At 33.1% G+C, this 24,534-nt stretch overlaps 1 protein-coding gene across 2 annotated transcripts in view; it reads right to left on the bottom strand.

Annotated features, from left to right (window-relative positions):
* The window catches only part of LOC121986050 (COP9 signalosome complex subunit 4-like), a 35,807-nt gene extending 11,549 nt beyond the window's left edge, over positions 1-24,258 (bottom strand). Inside the window, exons 1-7 of one of the 2 annotated variants that reach the window (XM_042539822.1) lie at positions 24,037-24,258; positions 23,798-23,949; positions 14,163-14,266; positions 14,022-14,082; positions 9,313-9,405; positions 9,127-9,227; positions 8,411-8,519 (exon numbers count right to left, since the gene is read on the bottom strand). In XM_042539822.1, the coding sequence (XP_042395756.1) occupies positions 8,411-8,519; positions 9,127-9,227; positions 9,313-9,405; positions 14,022-14,082; positions 14,163-14,266; positions 23,798-23,949; positions 24,037-24,169 (753 nt within the window). In that variant the 5' untranslated portion in view covers positions 24,170-24,258. The remainder of the gene's footprint in view (positions 1-8,410; positions 8,520-9,126; positions 9,228-9,312; positions 9,406-14,021; positions 14,083-14,162; positions 14,267-23,797; positions 23,950-24,036) is intronic. The other variant, XM_042539823.1, reaches the window with a different exon arrangement.
* Positions 24,259-24,534: the final 276 nt, after the last annotated feature.

Raw genomic sequence — 24,534 nt, 5'->3', positions numbered from 1 at the left:
GGTAACAGAGAAATTATTTTTGCAACAACACATAACTTTGATCCATAAGAGGCTGCCTTTGTTTAAAGCTTCTACTATGCCCATAGAGTAAGATTGTCAACATGAAAGGTGAGTCTCTTTGAATTATATCGTAAAACTTTATTTCTTCTTGAATTCTGATATATAGGAACTTTATTAGGTGTATAGTTAAAAATAACCAAATGAGATAATCAACTGGGTGAGGCTTCAAGTTCTTGGTTCCTTGGTCAAATAAGTGGGCCAATTGGATCAGCCAATGCAAATCAGTTTAATTATATACACTCGAACTTTTACATATTTATTCTTCACAAAAACAAAACTAGAAATTGATAATTGTAAAAGTTAAAATTTTAAACATGTAATTATAAATATTTAAATAAAATATCAATTGATCGTTGCTTTAATGGTAATGATAAACAATAGTTCCAAATATATAAAAATTATGAATATGATAAAGAACTAATATTCATGAAATTAAAATTAATATACATTAATTTTAATACAAATTAAAATTTTAAAATACAAATACTAATTTTAACTTAAATAAAAATGCGAATACTGATTAAATCTACATTTCCCATGAAAATAAATTTCACATTTATATTAATCAATTAAAACTTACATTGATGAGAAATTAATCAATTAAAATGACATATTTCTGCATTTCTGAAATGACAAGTACCAAAATCAATGATTTTATAAAGCTAGCATAGCATCATTGCAATTAAATAAATTTTTTAATAGAGAAGAGAAATATTATAAAATAACACTAAAATCATTTTCCACAGACGATTCAAAAATTTAAAGAGAAAATAACATAAATAGCAAAACTATTGAAGTGAACAAAAAATACCTCACTAATTCAACTAGACATCAAAAGTTACAACAACAACAACAACAACAACAACCAAGCCTTTTCCCACTAAGTGGGGTCGGCTGTATGAATCCTTTTACGTCATTGAGCTCTATCTCCTATTATATCATCATCTATATTTAAATAAATTTTATCTTGTTTTATTGTTGCTAACCAAGTCTTTTTTGGTCTTCCTCTTCCTCGTTTTATATGCATGTTTATCATAGTTTCACATCGCCTAACTGGAGCATTTATTGGTCGTCTAAGTATATGTCCGTACCATCTTAAACGTGTCTCTCTGAGTTTTTCCTCAATAGATGCAACTCCTACTTTCTCTCTAATGCTCTCATTTCTTATTTTGTCCATCCTCGTATGTCCACACATCCACCTTAACATCCTCATCTCTGCAACTCTCATCTTCTGCTCATGTGCTCGAGTCATAGCCCAACATTCAGCTCCATATAACATAGCAGGTCTAACTGCTGTTTTATAGAACTTACCTTTAAGTTTAAGAGGTACTTTACGGTCACATAAAACACTCGACGCTCCCCTCCATTTCACCCATCCTGCTTGTATTCTATGTAAGACATCTCTCTCAATCCCTCCATCATTTTGTAAAAATGATCCTAAATATTTAAATTTCTCGGTTCCAGGCAACTCGTCCTCTCCTATCTTAACAATTGTTTCATTACTTCTAATATTGCTAAACTTAAATTCCATATATTCCGTCTTTAATCTACTAAACTTAAAACCTTTCCCTTCTAGTATTTCCCTCCAAGATTCTAGCTTAGCATTTACTCCTTCACGTGTCTCATCTACCAAAATAATATCATCTGCAAACAACATGCACCACGGTACTGTGTCTTGAATGTGTGCAGTGAGTTCGTCCATAATTAATGTAAAAAGATAGGGACTTAGAGCTGATCCTTGATATAACCCTATCTTTATTGGAAATGCTTCAGTTACTCCGTCTGAAGTCTTTACTCTGGTCGTTACATCCTCATACATATCCTTAATTAGTTCAATATATGTTACGCTAACACCTCTCTTTTCTAAAATTCTCCATATAATTTCTCTTGGGACTCTATCATATGCCTTTTCTAAGTCAATGAATATCATGTGTAGATCTTGTCTTTGCTCTCGATATTTTTCAATTAATTGTCTAAGAAGATGTATAGCTTCTATTGTCGACCTTCCAGGCATGAACCCAAATTGATTTTCTGTCACTATGGTCTCCTTCCTTAATCTTTTTTCTATTACTTTTTCCCAAAGTTTCATAGTATGACTCATTAGTTTAATACCCCTATAGTTTGCACAATTTTGTACGTCTCCCTTATTCTTATATAAGGGAACTAGAGTACTTATCCTCCATTGATCAGGCATTTTTTTCGTTTTCAATATCATGTTAAATAATTTTGTAAGTCATTCAATACCTTGTTTCCCTAAGCACTTCCATACCTCTATCGGAATATCATCTGGTCCAACGGCTTTTCCATTGTACATCTCATTTAAAACTTGTTTTACTTCTGAAGTTTGAATTCTACGATAAAAATTAAAATTTCGATGCTCATTTGACCTAATTAAATTACCTAAGTTAAGTTGGTCTCCTAAACCTTCATTAAAAAGTTGATGAAAATACCTCTTCCACCGCTCTTTTATTTCTTCATCGCTTACTAATACCCTATTACATTCATCTTTAATACATTTTATTTGGCTAAGATCTCTTGTTTTCCTTTATCTCACTTTAGCTATTCTATAAATGTCTCTTTCCCCTTCTTTTGTATCCAATTTTTGATATAACCGTTCAAAAGTTTCATTTTTTGCTCCACTCACTACTTTCTTAGCTTCTTTCTTGGCTATTGTATATTTTTTTAAGTTTTCCTCGTTCTTATAAATATATAATTCCTTATAAGCTTTTCGTTTTTCCTTCACTTTCTCTTGTACTTTCTCATTCCACCACCAAGATTCTTTACTTAGTGGTGCATGTCCCTTTGACTCACCGAGTACACTCTTAGCTACTATTTTCAACTTTGATACCATCTTATCCCATGTTGTATTAGAGTCATCGTATATTTCACCTAATGCTTGTACTTCTACCTTCTCTTTAAATATATGTTGCTTCCCATCCTTTAACTTCCACCACTTAATTCTAGGAATTGCATATATTTTCTTTCTATTGATACTATGTTTGAGGCGTATATCCAACACTACTACCCTATGTTGGGTAGTTAAGCTTTCTCCAGGGATGACTTTGCAATCTTTACAAATCTTTCTATCCTTCTTCCTAACCATAAGAAAGTCAATTTGCGATTTATTATTCCCACTTTTGAATGTGACTAAGTGTTCTTCTCTTTTCTTAAAAAATGTATTAGCTAATATAAGGTCATATACTATCGCAAAATCTAATATAGTTTTCCCTTCCTCATTTCTCGTTCCAAACCCATAACTCCCATGTACTCTCTCATATTCCTCATTTTTCACTCCGACATGGCCATTTAGATCACCTCCTATTAAAATCTTAAGTACAATAAATATGGATTCATTAATTATCAATTATAATTTTAGGCTTTGATAATAATTAAAATTTTGTAATTAAATTTATTTAATTTTATAAATATAAAATTTATAAATATATATATATATACATATATATAAATATAAAATGAGTCAACATTGAAAATTTTATATTAATAATTTTTTAATAAAATTAAATTTGAAAATTATTTATACTTTCAAATTGAACTTTATAGAGTTTAGAGATTGTTTTCAATAATCTAATTTGTTGAATGCACATATTTTAATAAAATAAATTAAAAGTAGTGAAATAAATTATTTAATTTAATTAAATAAATTTTATTTAATCAAAATGTCATATCAAATTCTAATTGTTTCTTGACATTTGAATTAACAATGAAAGAAAATACAAATGAATAAAATATTAATTTAATCTTAGTTTTCTTGTCTGCTCGTGTAAAGACGTTTTAAAAATCTTTATCAATGTTAGTTATCAAATTATATATATATTTTTTAAATTTCAAATTAGCTTTTAAAATTTTTAAAGCACTAAATAAGCTATGTTTAATTTATATTTTGATTTTTTTTAGTAAAATTAGGGTTAGATGGAGCCAAACAAATAGACAAGGTGATTAAGATCAAGTGGGTCGGATTGTCATTCAAGTGGGTTGGATTGTCATTCTCTCTCCATGTTTTTTTTCTCTCTCATTCCTTAACCCTCTCTCCTGTAACTTCCTGCAGCTTGCTTGTCCCTCATCACCTGCCACCACTATCGGCCACACTCACACCCCTCCCATAACGCTTGCCATCACTGAAGTCTTCTCTCTCAGTTTCTTATTGGCTCCTATGCCGAATTCGATGCCTTGTCGATCAGTGAGCGAAATAGCAAATTTTGCTCATGTCACAATCGGTACAACACAACACTTTAACCCATGACGTGAATCTTATTCCTCCATTAGTTTCTATTAATTATAGAACATAATTGGTGGTAAATAATAAAGATTAGGGCAGTCACTATATTAGTTTTTGGAGCAAACAAGGTATAGTTTTTAAGTAATAGGTGATATGTATTGCTAACAAGGTATTGAAGGACGATTCCATGTGGTAGGCAATTAACCTACTACGTAACACCTAAGCAATAAATATTAAAATAATGTCAAAATAAGAAAGAGCAGTATCTTACCTTAACAATGATGATGTGTGTATTTCTTACATGATTTTAGCATTGCTTAGCATACATTCTGTTGCATTTCATGAGCATATTTCGCATTCTTGCATCCCCATTTTAGTTATTTTACTCTTTTAGTTCGGAGACTGCTCTCTGCTTGTTTTTATTGATAGGACGTATTTTTGGAGCAAAAATGCAGTTATTCAAGCCTTGGAATGAGAAGCTGCAGCAAGGAACACGCTCGGGCCGTGTCGCATGACACGAGGGTGTTCCTACGGATGAAATTCATCGAAGAATGGAGTGAAAATGGAGTTTTCAGCATTAAGCACGGTCATGCTTCAGCCGGATCTCATTTCTCCCCCGCCGAAAGCAACATGTCCAAAACGTGCTTCCTAGCTATAGAGCCAAACACAGCCAAGTCGTGCTTCCAAAACATGGCCATGTTTGGTCCTGACGCAGCAACAGAGTCAAGCACAACCAGGTCATGGTTTCGAAGCACGGCCATGTCTGGTCCCAGATCTAGCAACAGAACATGACACAGCCAGGCCATGCTTCCCAAGCACAGTCGTGTTGCATTCATCTCCCCTCAACGGTTTGAAATGTCCCAACCGTTTTTAGTGGTTGGGAGAGTTATAAAAAGCCCAAGAAGCCTCCTAACTCGAGGAGGTTTTTCCCTTTCCAGGGGAACCTTAGAGCAACCGTTGCAATAATTCGTCCACCATCAAAGCTTGGAGACTCTTCTGAAGACGCTGGCAACGCTTCGATAAATTTTCTCTTTTCTCTATTTCCCATTTTGAGTTGTAGAATGCTATTTTGGATGTCTCTCAATTGTTTCTCCATCTCTATGGAGTAGTTCTTCAAATTCTAGGATTATGAAGTAGCTCGATGTAATTGTTGACATTTAAATTAAGTATTTGTTTCTTTCTTTATTGCATGACGTGTATTTCATGTTCTCACCTTATTGAGCTTATACGATTGTGATACTAACTTGCACATTCGCATCTTATGAGACATGAAGAGTCGGTAACAAAGTAGAGGAGATAATCTAAGTGAACAGTGGAGCCCTAGTCACATGGATAGTCCTTCGAAGCGGACCCTAGCAATATCGCCTCAAATGTAAACTGATTTGCCACGAGGCGACGACTATCATAGACCCTAATGGGTTTGCTCCAATTCGACGTCAGGAAGTATAGGAAATAATCTAGGAGAACCATGGAGCCCTCGTGACAAGGTAGTCCATTGAAGCAGACACTAGCTAGGTCACCTTGCAAAGAGGCGTCAAGTTTGGGTAGACACACCGGTATGATTCCAAAAATCTATATCAGTATTTTGGGGGAGGTCTACCTACATGTGGATAAACATATAGATAGGAAAGTAAATAATACTTAGGGTGTCATCAATCATTGAAACGAAACTGAAATCTTAAAATCATTTCCACAAATCCAAATTTCTCCCTCAACCATTCGCTTGCTCACGACCTCTCAATTGCTATAGACCCTCTCTTAACTTTCTCTCTCTCCCTTTCTTTCTTGAACTTGAACAACTCTAATTCTCTAGATAACTAGTTTCACAAACTCAACCAGTACTTAATCAACAGTTCTCGTGAGATCGATATTTTATTATTTGACGACAACCGTGCACTTGCAGATTATACACAACAAATAACTAATATTAGTGTATATAGAACAATTGTATTTTTAATAAATCAAATCTGAACAAATTTACAATCACAAATAACCAAGTCATAATTTAAACACTAACATATAACTGTAATAAAACATTACATATTTCACTATTGCAACTAAAAAACGTAAAACTGAAAAAGAAAAAGAAATATTCTAAATGTATTGAAATTAAATGATGAAACATCAAACATAATTGAGAAAAATATTGACAAGACAAAAAGAAGTACATATCTAAGAAGGATAGGGAAGAAAAAATGACCAAAAATGCTCAAAAATTAATGCAAGGTACCCTACACCGAGTGAAAAAGGGCCATAGAAGTCGTGTGGGATAGGAGGCTTAGGTGACTGGGATTAGAGAGTATGGTGGAGTTTATATTATTTCCAAATATCAAATGAGCAAACTACTATAAGAAAAAAAAAAATTTTCCCTTAAATCTCCTAGATCAACTAGATAGTCTACCTCGATTATAAAGAAGAACGATCTACCAACTAGGAGAAGCAAACCCTTGCTCAAATGCTCTAGGTGGGCCACCTTTTAAAACAATGATGGCTAACAAGAAAATAGCTAATATGTAATAGGTAAAAAGATGTTGAATCGTTAATGAATAATAATTAGTAATATTTCAAATTTTTATAATTAAGAGCTAATTAATAGTGAAAATAGTATAACAAGGTAACTATTTGATAGACCATAAATTAAATTTTAATTAATTAATTAATTGATTATAATGCTATTGAACTTTCATGGTTATCTACATAATTATTTCGGAACTAAAAGTGAAATTATTATACAATAATATATCAACTAAATAAATACATGGTTAACATCACTAAAAAATATTATTATTTCATCATTATTTGGCAAATAATATTCACTAAGTCATATAATTTATAAGATTAATTAGCAAATTAATAATATAACTAGATATAAAAAAATAATTACAAAATTTCTAATTATTAACATTTATTGATTTTACTAATTACAAATATAAAATTAATTACATTAGTTAATGATTAATTTGTAATAAAAAAAGGCAGCGTGGTGCACGAAACTCTTGCTAATGTGAGGTCGGGTCTATTGTATGCAACCTTACTTGTTTTACAAGAGGCTATTTTTCAGATCTAAATCTGTGACCTCTAGTTCACAAGGCAACAACTTTGTTGCTCCAAATTTGTAATATTCATATTAATATTAAATAAATATTTTAAATAATGATATCATCATTAAAATGAAATAAATAATAAAATAATTTATTTCATTATATAAATTATATATTTATTTTTGCATAAATATTTAGTTAATTTAATTTAGTGATAAATTAGACAATATCAAAAATTAATAATGAATTAAATTACACAATACCAATAATTAATGATGCTACCTGCTATAAACAGCAAACTAAATTAGATTACTTGCTTCACTTAATATTAATATTTATTAATCTTAGTTGATATAAATTATAACAAATAATTAGATTATTTACATGATTAATTAGTAATTTTCATATTTTTATATTTGATTAATATTTTAACTAATGCATCATCTCCAAATATGAAAATAAACTAAATATTAATTCTATTGAATAGTCATTTATTTGATTAATACGAGAAATAATATCATCAAATATATAATTATTTAGCAACAACATTCAACAACAATATTCAATTAGAATTGCATTAATAATCTAATTAATTAGATTATTGATTAATCAATCTAATAATCCGATTTTTTTTATTTAGTTTTTGCCAACAATTTTTTTTCTTCTTGAAATTCAAGATACAGATATTGAATGAAAAATAAGATGCATCATTCCTAGATTATGATCTTTCTTATCTGGTATATTAAAGACTTTAACTTTTATTTTATTTTGGCCTTACAAGTAATTTATCTGTTATATTAGATTTTGGGCTTACCAGTATGACTTTGGGGTTATATGTCGCATGCTACCAGTGAATCACTTATAAAAACAATATTTGAACCACCGTAAAGCACTAAACATGATAATGACTATCAATATCAAATATGAACTATCAAGGAAAAAAAGATATTTAATACATAATCAGCAGATTTTCATAATTGGAGAAAAAATTACATGGAAAACAAACTAGTTAATCAATAACTGTGGCAAGGAAATGTGTGGTGAAGTAAATTTAATATAGGTGCGTGTATACCTTGTACAGGGTAGCAAGAACACGGGATCGCTGAGGTCCAGCAGCAGCCAATATTGTGCACGTCACAGCAGCACTAAGAGCTTGTTCCAGTGCTTCCTCATTGATCTCCCTGTGATCCAAAAAAAGTAACAACTCAACACCACATGAAATATCAAATATGTGCAATACAAAAAAAACGAGAATGGAAAAAAATGATGAGACTTCAGATCATGAAACTTGAAACAACTTCTACCATTTCAAACCCTTGAATAAAATAGGCCTTATTCACCTGTGTTGTATGCTAGGTTTCATGAGAGTAACACACCAGGTAAACCGTCCATATTTATATAATGTCACTATCTTTCCAGGACTCAAACATAGAATTCGATTATACATGCAGAAAGAACAGTTACATCATTGAAACAAAGTGCTCATTACTTCAGTAAACCTTCCTCTTATAAACTGAATCGAAATCATAAACATTAAAAACTCTAAGAATTAAGAAAACAAATTAACAGGTAGAATAGTTCTGATAATTAGGAGATACAAATTAATATGAAAAGCATATAATAACATAAAGTAAAAACAAGGAAGCCCATATATCATTAGTTTCAAACTAACTGATGCCTGTAAATCAGCTGAAAAAAAAGAGATACAAAAATGATGCCTACTAATTTGACAGTTAATGGAATTTTCTACTGCAAAATTTCAATCAACAATATTACAAATAAACTTACTCATCACCAATTTGGCGTTTCTCAATCTGGGAAATATCATAATAACGAAGTGCAGCTTCCAAAAACTTTCTCTTCAAATCCAGTATCCTAGCATAACAAACCTTTCGATCAAAAAAATACATAAAACTGACCATCAGATATCCAGTGGATGAATAAGGGGAAACAAACTATTCATACTTGGCTTACCTTGTACTGTAAGTTCAGCACTTCATGCGGACTATTGCTGACTAGGAAAGAAGCTTTGTTAATAAAAGCCTCAGCATTAACAGCATCATCATCCTAAAACATTTCATCAGAATTAAACAAACAATATATAAATATTTCAGGGCAAAAATCAGAGGAGCGCCCATCTTTTTCTGAAAGATGTTGTTTTTTATTTATCATTAGAAGGTGCTCCTGCTACAATGTCATGCCAAAAAAACACCAAATGTTGGTTCATATGAGTCATTATTTGAATAACCCGATTCAGATGATCTACAGTTAGATCACATTGAAATTGTCCCTGACCGTTCATCCTTCATCCCACTAACGCGATCACTTTTCTGTCAACTCCTCCATCGATGAACCCACCGGAAGGCAACTCTGTAACACATTGAAGGGTAACAGTGTGACCTCCTACTCCATCAGCTCACCCATTGAAGGACAACTCTATGATTCAACAATGCACTCACTTCCAAAACACACCCACTCAATCCCAAATTGTGCCTTCACAGTCGTCCAGCCCAACCTTCCACCTCTTCTTCCCCCCTCCCACACACCACACTCTAATTGATGCACTACCAAACCCCAGGCTCAACGAGGCACCAACTCTTCATTGACTAGCACAATAAAGCATTGGTTACTCAGCGCTGTCTACCACCTTCCCTCTGCCTTTGTTTCATCTTCCTCTAAGCACAATAAACATAATCGGCATAGGCCATTAGCTAATATCGTCACCATGATGATCTTGTGATTCTACTGATGATTTAAAGTGTCGTGCCGAAACGGTCGAAACGGTCGAAACGGGCGAAACGTCTCGTTCCGCTCGGCGATCGGCACCGGCACAACCTCGGCACCAGATCCACGACAAGTGCGACGTGTTACGCGACCCCGTGGTCACAGCAGATGGGTCGCTCGACCCTGCAACAATAGCGGAGAGATCGCATAATCCTTTCGCTGCCACCGTGGAAGCATCGTGCAACCCTGCGCTCATTGCAGAGGGGTCGCACTACCAATGTGGTCGCGCCAAAAAAGTCATGCAATCCCCGCGGCCATGGCTGGTCGCGCAACCCTGCGACAACACCGAAGTGGTGCGGGCTCGCGAGTAGTGTCGGATTTCAGATTTTTTTAAAATTAAACTTAGGTTAATTTTTTTAATCAACTCCTAGTTATGGTGGAGATAATCTAAAGAGACTTTATTAAACCCTAATAAAATTATCTAATTAATTTTATATTTCATTTATTTTAATTTAAAAATTATAATAAAATTTTTATTTATTTATTTATCTATTTTCGTATCTTTTCCTTTTTTAAAAGATTATTTTTTATCTTCTTTATTTTTTAAATATTTATGTTAAATATTTTAGTTTTTAATTAATATATTTTTATATTTAAAAAATACCGAAACTATATCTGTACAGCACGATACGGTACCAAAATTGTATCGTTCCAGTCCAGGACCGAAACCTCGGCACGGGTCGAAATTTTAAACCTTGATTCTACTAACATTGATTATCTTCAATAGTTGAATCTGATTACTTTTCTTAAGTTTTGACATAATGAACTAGGTTTAATTGTGGCGCTGAGCATGACTACTAGTGACTACTAGGTTATTGCATAAGGGACATGCATCTAAGCCTCCACAATTAGGTGAAGTATTGCACTTAGTAAGCGCTCAATAATTGTGAAGGAAGCTTTTGCATTGTTTATTTAAACTATTTTTTATTAATTATAGTTGAACAAGAATCTTTCAATGATACATCTAGTGGTTCGACACATTCTCAAATTTCATACCACATGTGAGGAACGAGCTGCCCAGATCATTTGAGATAGTTGCTCAGCCTTTCTACTAGAGTTCAGCGAAACAAGGCTTCAAGAACGTCATACTATTGTTTTGAGAACTCTTATTGGTAATTTTGTTGAATTACCTAATAACACATTTTCTAGATCTATTCTTTCTCTTATATTTTAATCCCAATCAAATTTAAACTTTGAGGTGAAAGGAGTAACATTTAGCTTTTCGCCAATTGATGTGTCCCTAATTCTTAGCTTACTCCTTCGCAGATCCACGATAGGTACCAATGTTAAAGCAGAAGAGCATATGTAAGATAAACACTTTCAAATGGACTCTTGTAATACAAGTAGATTAGAGGAGTAACATCATAGTCTTCAGGCCACATGATGAGATTGATCATGGTATAAATCTTCATAGGCTTTGTATGTTTTTGTTTTTGTTTTGTTTTGCATGATTGAACATATGCTAGCTAGCTTTCTATATGAATGACTTCGACATGATAGTAAGTTATAATTGGCCAAAAGTAGTGTATGCCATCATGACTACTAAGATTCCAAAACTTAGAGCAAAGGCTAAGACTTTGAAGAATGGAGGTTTGCAAACCATCTTGGCTACTACTTATAATTTAAAATCATATATTTTGACTAACAAGGTTGTTTTGTTCTTCTTATATTTAGTTTTTTGGACACTAACATTTTGAAATCAAAGTCTTTAAGAGATGTGCCTAGGATTTGGAGATGCGGGACCAATCTGCATGATAATTCACCGGTTAAAAAACTTTCGACATGAACATTAGAAGACACAATAATTGAATGCATTAGTTATTATATATTCAATATTTGTTTACCTATAATATGTACACATGAGAATTACTAAATTGGCATTATAGATCTGTTATCATAAAAGGAAGAAAAGATTATCTTTGTCATCACAAGGTACCGTACAATCATCTTGTATGTAACATTCTTGCAACAAAATTAGCACATTTTTATCTAAGATCCTGAACAATCATCATAATTCACCAAATGTGCTTCATGCCTAAATATAGTAGAAGTCCCATAGGAGAAATGACAGATTAGTGCTTTAGTAGCATTTTTTTAAGGGCACATGTGCATTCGATAGTTGAGTCTAATAAGATGGCATTGAAGTAAAGTCATAGGTACACAAGAGCTTACAAAGCCAAAGAGCAACAAAGGATGAGAATGGAGCTTGAAAAGACAAAGAAGATAAAAGAAGTTAAAGAGGATGAAGCACTTATAAAATTCTCTTCTCCCCAAAAAGAAGAGAATTTCAGTCATATTAAAATTTTAAGAGAAGCATAAAAAAATTAAACTATACAGTTTTATCAAATTATGTAGGGCATCATTGCTCAACTTTAATTTGTCCAATTTCTATAATCGCCATATGTTTTGGGGAGAGGAAAAAATATTTATACACTATAATAAGATAATGCTAGCATGAGAATCTATGAAAGTTTGAACTATAATTGTAGGCAAAATTATAATCTAGATAACTTCACCAAAAGGGTACAATTTCATTCTGGACTATTGAGCACATATACTATCATGAGTGACTACTAATATGAGTTATATGACAATTTTTTTTAGTTATCGATATCTTACCATCCAACTAATCTTAGAGATGATCAGACCAGCCCTGTGGAAGTTTCCGCCACCTAAGTAAATCGGGAAGTGCAAATGGATCCTAGCAAACGGCCCAACATCACAAAATCTTCAAACTTCCTTGGGGTAATGTGCCTAGGGTGAGATTTGAACCATTATTGAGTAGGAAGTCCGTCCCACCTCTTACAATCGCACCATAGCCTCGGAGGCATATGACAACTTAAACTATATAAGCAAGGTAGTTTCATCAAAATTATTTGATTGCATTCTATTGCCATTATGACTTTTTTGGGAGAAATGATCATCGGGCATATATATATATATATACTATCATAAGGAAATGCTAGAACAAGGATTTACAAATATTTAAACTGTAATTATAAAGAAAATTATAAAATTAGACAATTTTAACAAAAAAAAATTAGGTACATATTGTCCAATTTTCATAATGGCCATTATGCCATGCTTTAAGGAGAAATGATTATTGAGGACATATAACATCATGAAATGCTAGCATGAGCTATAATTATGTAAGTTTGAGCTATAATTATGAGCAAATTTATAAAGTTGAACAATTTCACCAAACTTGTTAATTTCATATTGGCGATACAACAAAGTTAGACATTTTCAGTGAAACTAACAAGTTCTATTTTATAAATTGTCACAATGGCCAATATTAATCTAATTTGATAAAATAATATATATAAAAAATCTTAAGGAGACAAAATATATTGAGAGTAATTATATCCGACTTCCAAAAGACAATACAAATTCAATTTACATATGCTTTTAAAGTTTTGATCCTCCCTCGCTCTCAATGAACATCCTTTGTGATAGAATATATAGAAAAAAAGGACAATCTAATGCACGAAACTCCCGCTAATGCGAGTCCCGAAGAAGAATCTATTGTACGCAGTCTTACCTTACATTGCTAGAAGCTATTTCGCAACTCGAAGACCTCTAGTCACATGGCAGCAGATGTACCGTTGCACCAAGGCTCACATTCTTGATAGAACATAGCAAGGGAAAATAAATGCAAGCTTGTTTTAAGTTTTATAGATCTTTACCATAAAAAGATCCAGGTAATTAATGGTAGGAGAAGTTGTCCAGTCCAGGTATCACATTGAACTGAGTTGCTTAGGTAATTAATGGACAAAAAATTAAGTATGTTTTTGGCATGACAGCGTAAAAGAGGCACTCTTTAGATAATAAATCAAAAAAGAGCACCCCTTTGATGTTTTAAAGAGGAAATCATAAATAGAGTAATGACACCAACAAACCTCAAGATAAAGGCGAGTAATTTGGACACATTTTGAGAGCTTATAAGTATCATCAAGCATCCTGATAGTTTCAAGCATAATGATGTGATCATAAATTAGCCAACAAGACAAATAAATATGTGGAGTAAAAAATGAATTTACCTAATTCCAGAATCGAGATCAATCCCACTCAACATTTGTGCTGCTTTTGACCACTGTTGTTCAGACTCGTAGAGTTCAGCCAATTTCTCTCTGATGATCAACACCTAAGCATGATTCAAAAGTAGACAAAAGCTCTAAGACGACTTCTTCAGTTCATTATCCAAAGTATAAAGAGAATTCCATTCAAACAATGATATTCCAGAATTTAGGATTAAATGAAGAAAAGAAATATACTATGCAAATACAGGACAAATTAACTAAATAGGTATGCACAAAAGATATCATATCATTAAAAAAATCATAACTTATGTCTTCTAACAAAATAATTGGAGTCATGTATTCAAATTCAGATAAATTTAAAAAGGGCAATTGAGATATTATCGATTACTGATTGTAAAGATTCGATAAGCAAAAAATATGAACCGAAGTTACACCTAAAACCCAATCTTTGTTCAATGTAATTAAATTGCATTAAAAAGTTTTATGTGTTTAGTTTTTTTCCTACTTTACAGGTGAAATATTTTCATTAACCCCCCCCCCCCCCAACAAAAAAAAAAAACAAAACACCAATAAGAATCAACCAGTCCATTATGTTTTTTTTATCAATTAAGTTTTTCTCCACTCCACAAGTAAAATATTTTCTTACCCCACACCACCCACTAACCACGTGTTTTCTTCTCCATTGTCTTGTAAGGAATTACTGTTTATCTTTAGCGCACCCCCCCCAAAAAAAAAAAAAAAAAAACCCTCAAATCCTGTCCACCACCGGTGTTAAAAAATATTTTTATGCAAATATGTCATTTTAATGAAAATTTGTGGCAAAGATATTTCTGAAGAGATCCCATGTTCTTAGAACTTTATTTTAGAAACTATGATGCTAGATGCATCACATGCCACTTAAAAAGCTTTGGAAAAATCTGGTAATCGAAGAATTGGTGCTTCAATCATGTGTTGGTTCAAGCAAAATCGTCTCTTTTTGATACAATAAGTTATAGGGGCCATAATAGTACTGAAATCTTTTGTGAATCGCCTACAAATGTTGTTAGGCCATGAAAACTTATGACTTCTTCTGGTGTCCTAGGCAACGAGCACTCTTGGATTGCTTTTACCTTGTCATGATTTGCTTCTAATCCTCTGACACCAGAAAACCCAAGAATACCACATAAAAGGTCATAAAGGGGCATTTCTTTAAATTTATGTAGAGCTTCTCTCAGCAAAGACCTCTCTTTCTCATAATTTACTTATTACAAACATGTAAGATAATCTTTTTACTTTTGTTATAAATTAAGATATCGTTAAAATAAACAAGAAGAAACCTTCTAATAAATTATTGCAATACCTGATTCATAAAGCACAGAAATGTGATGGTGTGTATTGTTAGAGTGTATACTAAAAGCTTAACTTTTGTAAACATTTATTTTTGAAATAAAAGAATCACATTAGTCAAATGTCTACATTTATTTGTTAAGTGTAGTTGTTCAATTAATTTATATTGTAGATAACATGGTGTGTGGTGTCACACACTGAAGATCATGTTATCAGTTCTTTATAAATTATAAACAGATGCTCGCGACTAAGATGGAAAGGAACAAACCATTGGAATAGTCGTAGTGTAATTAGGTATTAGTTTATCTTGACTAATAAATTACACTAGTACACTCTAAGTGTATTGAGTAGGACCATTTTAGGTAAGTTCTTTTTATACTGACTTAATAAAAGAACTAGACCTTAATTATTATGGAAGTGTGTGCTCTTAATCCTAATATAATAACAAGCATATATATTTAATATTTTTAACTTATCAAAGGGTGAGATTTAGCTCGATAAATCAATATGCCCGATAAGTTGGGAAATGATATTACTTATAGTGTGTGTTGTTGATTATAGAAGGAAACTGTGTCCTAGAAATCTAGGTTGAGAATGTCCTCAAGAGGAGCTCATAAGGATTGTCATGTTAAACCCTGCAGGTGGACTTAGTCCGACATGACAATGAGGTTGAATGATACTACTTTTGGACTAAGACATTAATTAAAGTGAGTTGTCAGTAACTCAATTAAATTAATGGACATTCGATATCTTAAACAACTAACACACTCATGATAAGAAGGAGCCCATAATGTAATTTGGGATTGGTGCGGTAGTGCAATAATAACTCTCTAGTGGAATGAGTTATTATTGATGAACTTAAGTTGTGTGTTCGGGGCGAACACGGGATACTCAAGCTCATCGGAAGGCCAAAACCAATTTCTCCTCTAAGTCCCTGTCGTAGCCTCATTAGTGCCTCATAGTCCACTCATGAAAGCCCTTCTTGGTGTCCAAGAGGGGGCCGGCCCATGGCTTGGTGACCAAGCCATAGGGGCCGGCCAATTCCTTCACAAAGGGGTCGGCCCTTTGCTTGGTGTCCAAGCAAAGAGGGGTCGGCCATAATAAATTCAAATAGGAGAGGTGTTTTGAATTTTTAAAATTTTCTCTTTGTAGAAGACTATAAGTTTTAAAAGAGAAATTTTAAAATATAAAACTTTCCTTATTTGAATTAGGTCACATGGTTTAAAAGAAAGTTTAAAAGTTTTAAAACTTTCCTTTTTTAACCATCCTCATGATTTTTAGAAAAAAGGAAGAGAAGTTTTAAATTTGAAACTTTCTAATTTTGTAACCATGTTAGAAAAGGAAATTTTTAGAAGAGATGTTTTAAATTTTAAAACTTGCTTTTAATTTTTAAAACTTTCTTTTTTTAACATCCACATAAGGAAAAAGAGCATGTAAAATTTTATAAGAGGATTTTTTCTTTTATAAAATTTTATTAAAAAAATTTTCTCTTGATGATTATGTGGCCGGCCACCCTTGCTTGGTGTCCATGCAAGGGGCCGGCCATTAAAAGCATCCAATCATCCATGATTCAATCAATTGAATCAATGATTGATGATTGAATCATTCAAGAGGAAAGAAAAGGAAAAATAAAAAGGAAAAAGGAAAAACAAGAGGAAGATTTTAATTTTTGTAAAAAGTCTTTCCTTATTTGCCTTGGGCAAGTAATATAAAAGAAGAGGAGGGGAGACCTCAAGAGATATCAATTCTTATTCTGTTGTTGGAGCTCTTCATTGTAGTCGGCCCTCTCTCTCTCTCTTTTCCTTTTGCTCTCTTTGGTTCCTTGTTGGTGGTGGTGGCCGAATACTAGAAGGAGAAGAAGGCTTTGGGTGGTGTTCATTTTGGAGGATCATCGCCCACACGACGTCCAAGAGGAGGCGAGGAATATGGCAGAAGATCTCGAGGTTATTAGCATACAAAGAAAAGGTATAACTAGTAGTTTTCTTCCGCATCATGCTAGTTATTTTTCTTTGTAAGAATTCCAAACACAAGAGCCATTAGATTCTAATTTTTCGAATTTGTTATTCGAGTTTGTGTTTTTTTTGTTTTTCGAATTTGTGATTCGATTGTTCCTTTTGGTTAAACCTAGTGTTATATAAGGAAATTAAATATTGACTTTCCTTAAAAGACTTTGTCTAGGCGGTGGTGGATAATCACATACCCAAGAAGGACTAGTGTCTCGCCATGCAGTCATGGAAGCCAATTTTGAAAATTAATATTTAATTGAATTTATAACATAGGTTGATTTGGATCGATAGTGTTAAGTTCCGCTTACGATCCAAATCCAAACCATTAAGAACAAATAAGTTAAATTTGGAATCAATAATATTAAGCTTTGTTTGCGATTCCTAATTTAACTTCTAAAGAACACAATAGGTTGTTTAGAAAAGGTTCGACACTTGTGCAAAATTTTTGTACAGTGGAACCGGTACGATCTTCCTAGGACCAACCAACACATATTTGATGATACCCACGTTTCAAATCAATTTTTGAAAAGATACAAGATGCGAAGAGCCAACCCCACCTAGTGGGATAAGGTTTGATGGTTGTTGTATACAAGGAGCGAAGAATTGGATGATTATCTTATTGATTGCACAACTAACGAACACACATGTGCCTTCTAGCATCTTTTTTTAGTGTCACCAATGCAGGGACAACATATAGGCTTACACTTTCACGAATTAAATCCTTGGACAGCAGTTCATTCACTTACCTTTTCAATTTTGCGTGACTGCTTGGATTCATCATCCAATAGGATGGTAGATTGGGTAATTCTGAAGCGATACAAAATCAATAGCATGCACAATTTTACACATTCGTGAAAGATCACCAGCTAATTTTACACATTTCTAAAGGAACTAAGGAAACTTTGGTAGTAGTTACTTCTTTGATTATAAGACTATATATAGAAATTTCTTTGGTCTACTACTAAAAATTTTCGTAGTTGGAATATGATGCGGAACAACATAGCTTGAGTTTTGGGACCGTTTTGAGAGGTCATAACTCTTGACTTAGGGTTAAATCACAGGACTCATAATATATCAAATCGAAACTCGTTCAGAGATCTACATTTGTTACTGGATTTACTCGTGAAGACCGTCTTGAGTTCAAAAAACATCGTTTAAAGACTTTTCGGAGGCTCAGAATAATGTCTTTTTATTATCTTTTAGGGTTTATAATTAAGGTTATTTTCATCTTTGCAGAGTTAAGGCTTTGAGACTTTTTAAACCATTTGCTTAGTTGATTTTAGGGAAGTTTTTTTATCATCAATAATATTTTTTGTTGTTCCTTTTCTCAAAGTTTCTTGTTTTGGATGCCTATTTCCTCATTTTCTGATGAACAGGTCTTTACAAGATTGTTTCCGGCGTTCATGTTCGAATCAAAAGATTCAATAGTTTCCATTACGTCAGAATGTAAAAAGAATTTGCACTATTAGTAGCATTTTTTACCCTCACTATTTCTTTATTTTAACCGTCTGCATTAATTAATAATACTTTTTGATTGTCGCTCATGAAAGTATGTGTTCTCCTTGCCACAATGATGCACATCTCAATCATGTAGCCTATGTTGCATGGATACCGATACGGGTATCATATCAAATACAATACAGATACGACGATACAGCTAGGATATAACAATTATTAAAATATATATAAATATTAATATATACACCAATGATGAGAGGAAGAAGGCCGATGAATTTTTCTATTCACTCAGACACATGGCTAGGGCTAATGGGCTATTAAGCCCAATTAGTTTTGAGTTATTTCTTAATCAGTCCCCCAAAGTTCAATTTCTTTCGATTTCACCCCTTAAACTTTTAATTTTTTGCAATTCCACCCAAATGTGTCATAAAAACATATCACTCCCGTGTTCAAGGCGTATCCAAGTGGTCAAACCTACATAAAGTCAACGATATTGATTTTGCCGTATCCGACGGGCGTATAGGCATATGGCGTATTATACTCGTATCGTATCCACATCCATATCCAATACTTAAAAATAAAAAAATTAGAGTATCCACGCTACCTAGCATATAGCTAAGTTATATGAGTTACTTTCATAGGGATAACGTCACACTAAATAAAGTTATCATATTTTCACAAAGAGAAACAAGGCAGCATTGTGTCACCAAAATAGACGCACTCCAACCTTGTACGGTTAAATATGTGGTTGTGTAGAAAGTTTGAGGTGCTCTACATAAATGTTGAGACAACATTCATGCAACTTCCTCCATCAATGATAAGCTTGTGTATTTGATTCCCACAATGAACCAACATTTGAAAATAGATACCCACCAATCTTCACCTTTGACTTTTGGATTAATAAGAATACATCTAACAATAGTTGCCAAAGAAATACCTTCATCTTCTTCCAAATCATCTCCATTATAAACTCCACAATAAAAAAAAATAAAAATCATCCCCTTCATTTATTTGGTTTTAAGAATCATGTTCATGCTTTACTCTAATGTGTAGTTTTTTTGGACAATTGTAAGCCATACGGCCTCGCTCTTCCTCCATCATGATAAGCTTGTGTGCTTGATTCCCACAAGCTGCTTGTGTGCTTGATTCCCACAGTGAACCAATATTTGAAAAATAGATGTCCATCAATCTTCATCTTCTTCCAAATCATCTCCACTATAAATTCAATAATCAAAAGAATTTCCATCCCCTTCATCACATTGGTTTTCTACATCATGTTCACGCTTTACTCCAATGTGTAGATACTTTTTTGGACAATAGTAAGTCGTGTGACCTTGTTGTACACACTTGAAACATTTGCTACCCTTGTTCTATGACTTGAATGATTTTGAAGATGATTTAAAGTCACTATGCTAATTAAATGGGTTGTCAAATCCTCCTCTTGCAAGCTAATTAGGTTTCATGGATCCTTTTATTCATTGTTGAAACTCCAAACTTCTTATAAAATGAAAAATCCAAATGCTTCTTCATATCCAATGCAACTTAGAAAGCTTGCTCCACGCTGTAGAGTAGTTATCTTAATAATTTTGTTCTAATTCCATACCATAAACCTTGCAAAATTTGTTGTGGATCTTCGATAATTTGACTCCTCATCTTTAATTCATCGTACTCAGCTATAGACAAGTTATTCTACTTTAGATTAATAAGTCGATCCCATAGTTTATCTTAATAATTTGTTGGCAAATACTTCTCTTGTAGCTTAACATTCATCTTCTGCCATCAGTTGATTGGTGCTTGCCCCATTCTCCTTATGTTTGCTTCAACACCAATTCACCATATTCTTGATAAACCCACGAGCTTCACTTGAGCAACCCTTACTGTTCGATCATCTATCATGCAATATCAATTGAAGTATTCTTCTATTAATGCAGGCCAATCAATAAATAAAAAGGGGTCAACTTTTCCATCAAAATATGGTCCTCAGTTCAAACCTTCTTTGTGATATCTCCAGAAACATCTTGGTAATTATTTTCTGCCTTGAGAAATCCTCTAGCCAACTCAAAAAAGATTGTTGTTGTTGTAATGTTGGAAACCCTTCTTAAATCATGTTCTGGTTTGCTTGAGATGCTTCTCCTTGCTCTCCTTTGGCCTGATTATCTTTAGAATGAGAAATCAACACTTCAACACCGTTTAGACAAATTTGCATGACATCAAGTTGCTTCATCATGTGAATGAGTCAACTTCTATAGAGGAAAGCTCCTTCTGGATCTTATAGACATGCTAGCTTAGGCTCTAAATATCAAATATGATGTAGCATAAGAAGAGAGATTGAGTGTTAGAAGGTTTGTAGGAATCTGAAAGAGAGCATAGGAATCTAAAATTAAGTGGTAAACAAGTGTAGAAAGATTGAGGAAACTTAGGTATCACACCTAAGGGCTCCTAGGCATTACCCCATAGGGAGATTGCATTACACAACCTATGAGAATGTTCAAAAACTCAATTCCTATTCCATATTCCAGCAATACAAGAACATACATATTTAAACTATCACGTAAACTCACAAAATCATAAAGGCATAAAAGCTAATATAGGAAACATAAAGAATTCATAAGCGCTCATGTAGAAAATATAAAGACTCATCAAGACTGGCATAAGAAATATAAATATTCATAAAGACTCATAATTGACACTTCAAATTTTCAAGCATTAGAAGTTAAAACACATCGGAATTGTAGGAAATTTATAGCTGACTTTGACTTTCGAACTTTGACTTCATACTTTTAGAACTGCTGGACTTTATAGCATTTCCCAAATAGGCTCATCATTTTTCGAAGTATGCCAAATTAAAAGTTGGGCATTGGAATCTTTATTTCTGCATTTATAAGCCTTTTATGGAGATTGCCACTTGTCTCCATCAGACTACAAAAAGGATCACCAGACTTCCACTAGATTCAGACCAGGGGCTCATTTAATAAGTAGGGTAGAAATGTACTCTAAACCATGGTTTTCATCCTGAACCAATCAAATGCAATTTGATATTTCCAGATTAGCAATGAAGAGCATGGATCTAATATGCCATTTCATCTAACAAAATTATTTTCAAACTAATAAAGTTTGATCTAAATATTAATAGAAACAAAGGAAGAGATATTATTCATAACAACAGCCACTAAAGTTAGGAGTAGCACTAGAAGCTGTTGATGATGAATAAACAAAAACAAGTACTAGTAGATGTTGATGATAAATGATGTATAGAGCCATGTTTGCAAAATCACGATCTTGGATCGTAGAATCACATGATCCTACGATCCATAACACTGAATCGATCCTGGATCATGCAAGATCATTTTTTGCATTTTTGCATTGGAATTATAGCAGGATCGGCGGGATTTAGGATAGAGCAGGATCGGTAGAAGCTTTGAGAGGTCATAACTTTTGACTCGAGTTGAATCACGGGACCTATAATATACCAAAATGAAGAATGTTTAGAGATCTACAAAACTCGTAACCAACCAGTCTGTGGCCAAAAAAACATCGTTTAAAGTCTTTCAGAGGCCTGAAAGATTTTGTCTTTTTTTTTATTATCTTTAGAATCTTTTATAATTTTGGTTATTTTCATCTTTAGCAGAGTTAGGGTTAGGGTTCTAAAACTATTTAAACATCTATTTAGTTGTTTTGAGTTAGTTTTTGATGAATATTATGTCGTTTCTTTTCCATAAAACAATGAGTTTTTAGATGCATATTGTCTGACATTTTGTGGAATCAACATGTTTTTAGAAGATTGTTCCCAACATTCGTGTTTGAATCAAAGGTTTTGATTGTTTGAATCAAAGGTTTTGTTGGCCTTTAAATTGAATAATCTTGTGAACCAAGGGAACATTCTTGAGGTTGAATGCGATTATTGTTATTGTGTTAAAAGAAATTTTATACTCTTTTCATTTTGTGATATGAAAATATAAATATTATTAAGTGTTATTGTGCTAGAATGTAGTTAAATTACTAGTTAATTTAAATTTGTATGTAATAATATCATTTGTGGTGTCGAGTATCGACGATGGCATGTATATGCAAAAATTATTAATCTATTTATATCTAAATGACCTTTTAAATCATTTTTCTAATTATTAATCATGTGTCATAAAATGTCAAGCGTTTTTGGTAGAATCACACAATTCTACAATCTGATCCCGACCGATCACGATTTTGCAAACTATGGTCCAGAGGATAGATAGATCCTTTTGTTCCAAATTAATTAGGCAAATAGCTGAAAAAACACTTAAATTCATTGCTCTCTAATAGGAAACAGTGACAAGGTGTTTATGTACCCGGCAAGAGACTGAGTCCAGGCTTCAGGCTCAGAATTCGTTGTGTGATCCTCTTTTTCCCTTGAAAATCCACCTTCTATAGGGAGGAAGTGGTTAAACTAAGAAAAAAAGGAAGAGTCAGGTGGCAGACAGTGGTGTGTTGGCGGAGCGACGTTCAAGATTAATCAGAGCAGAGAGAAAGCATGAGGGGTAGAGAATTTTTTTACTACTTTGATGCCATTGCAAAGTGTAATTTCTCCTTTTATAGACTCTCAATTTCAGTGATATAATAACTCAATCTACCTATTAACAAATTCAAAGTTTATATAATATCTTTAATGCGAACATTTCTCTCAACTAGAGCATGTAACACGTCTCTCCTTTCAATTCCAGTTTAGACTAATTCCAAATTATTTAGTTTATAACAAAAGGAACCACAATAAAATCGAAAAAAAAATACCAGACACTTTCTTTCCTAATTATATCAAACAATCAAATCATCTAAGTGCAGAGTCAAAGATGATGAGTCTTAACATAATACCTGTTCCTCAAAAGACACAACCCTCGGCTGAATCTGAGCTAGAGCATAATGAGCGATCTCCTTCTGGATGTCTGCCTCTAGCCTTCCCAACTCCTGGGCGAAGGTTTGGAGCAATTGCCTGGAGACCACCAGAGGAACCTCGTCCGACACCACTAACGGGCAGAGGGAAAATCCCCGAAACCGATCAAAAATTGCAGAGTAAGGGTAAGTAAAAGGAGTACTTAGCTACAAGGTATTACTATGATCGATGAAACGCTTGGCTTGTGAGACGTCGTTGGAAGAGGAGAGAACTGATGCAAGAATGAGCTTGTACTGTTCAATCTTTTGCCTTTGGTCCGCAATGGAAGCGGCGGTGGCGAGGGCGCTCTCCATTATCGCTCCTTTTTCGAGTTCGTCTCGACCTGAGAGTACGATGAGCCGTCTCACGGGCAGGCCTCAGTGGAAGTTAGGGTTTCATTGTTTCAACTCGACTTAAGTGCTTCACATTTTTAATATTAAAAAATTATTTATAAATTATCAAAATTATCCAAACTTTTAAGATGATCAAATTCACTATATAATAATAATAATAATAATAATAATAATAATTAGTTGTTATAATATATTATAACAATCAATTAATGACTGTTATAAATATTTTACCATAAATTTTCACCATATTAAAGTAATTTTGATTAATTTGGACTAATTAGTGATTGTTATACTTATTATGTAGCAGTTATAAAGTATCTTTTACT

Source organism: Zingiber officinale, chromosome 5B (assembly GCF_018446385.1).
Source record: "Zingiber officinale cultivar Zhangliang chromosome 5B, Zo_v1.1, whole genome shotgun sequence".
NCBI classification, from domain to species: Eukaryota; Viridiplantae; Streptophyta; class Magnoliopsida; order Zingiberales; family Zingiberaceae; genus Zingiber; species Zingiber officinale.
This window is presented reverse-complemented; position numbering and strand designations above follow the sequence as displayed.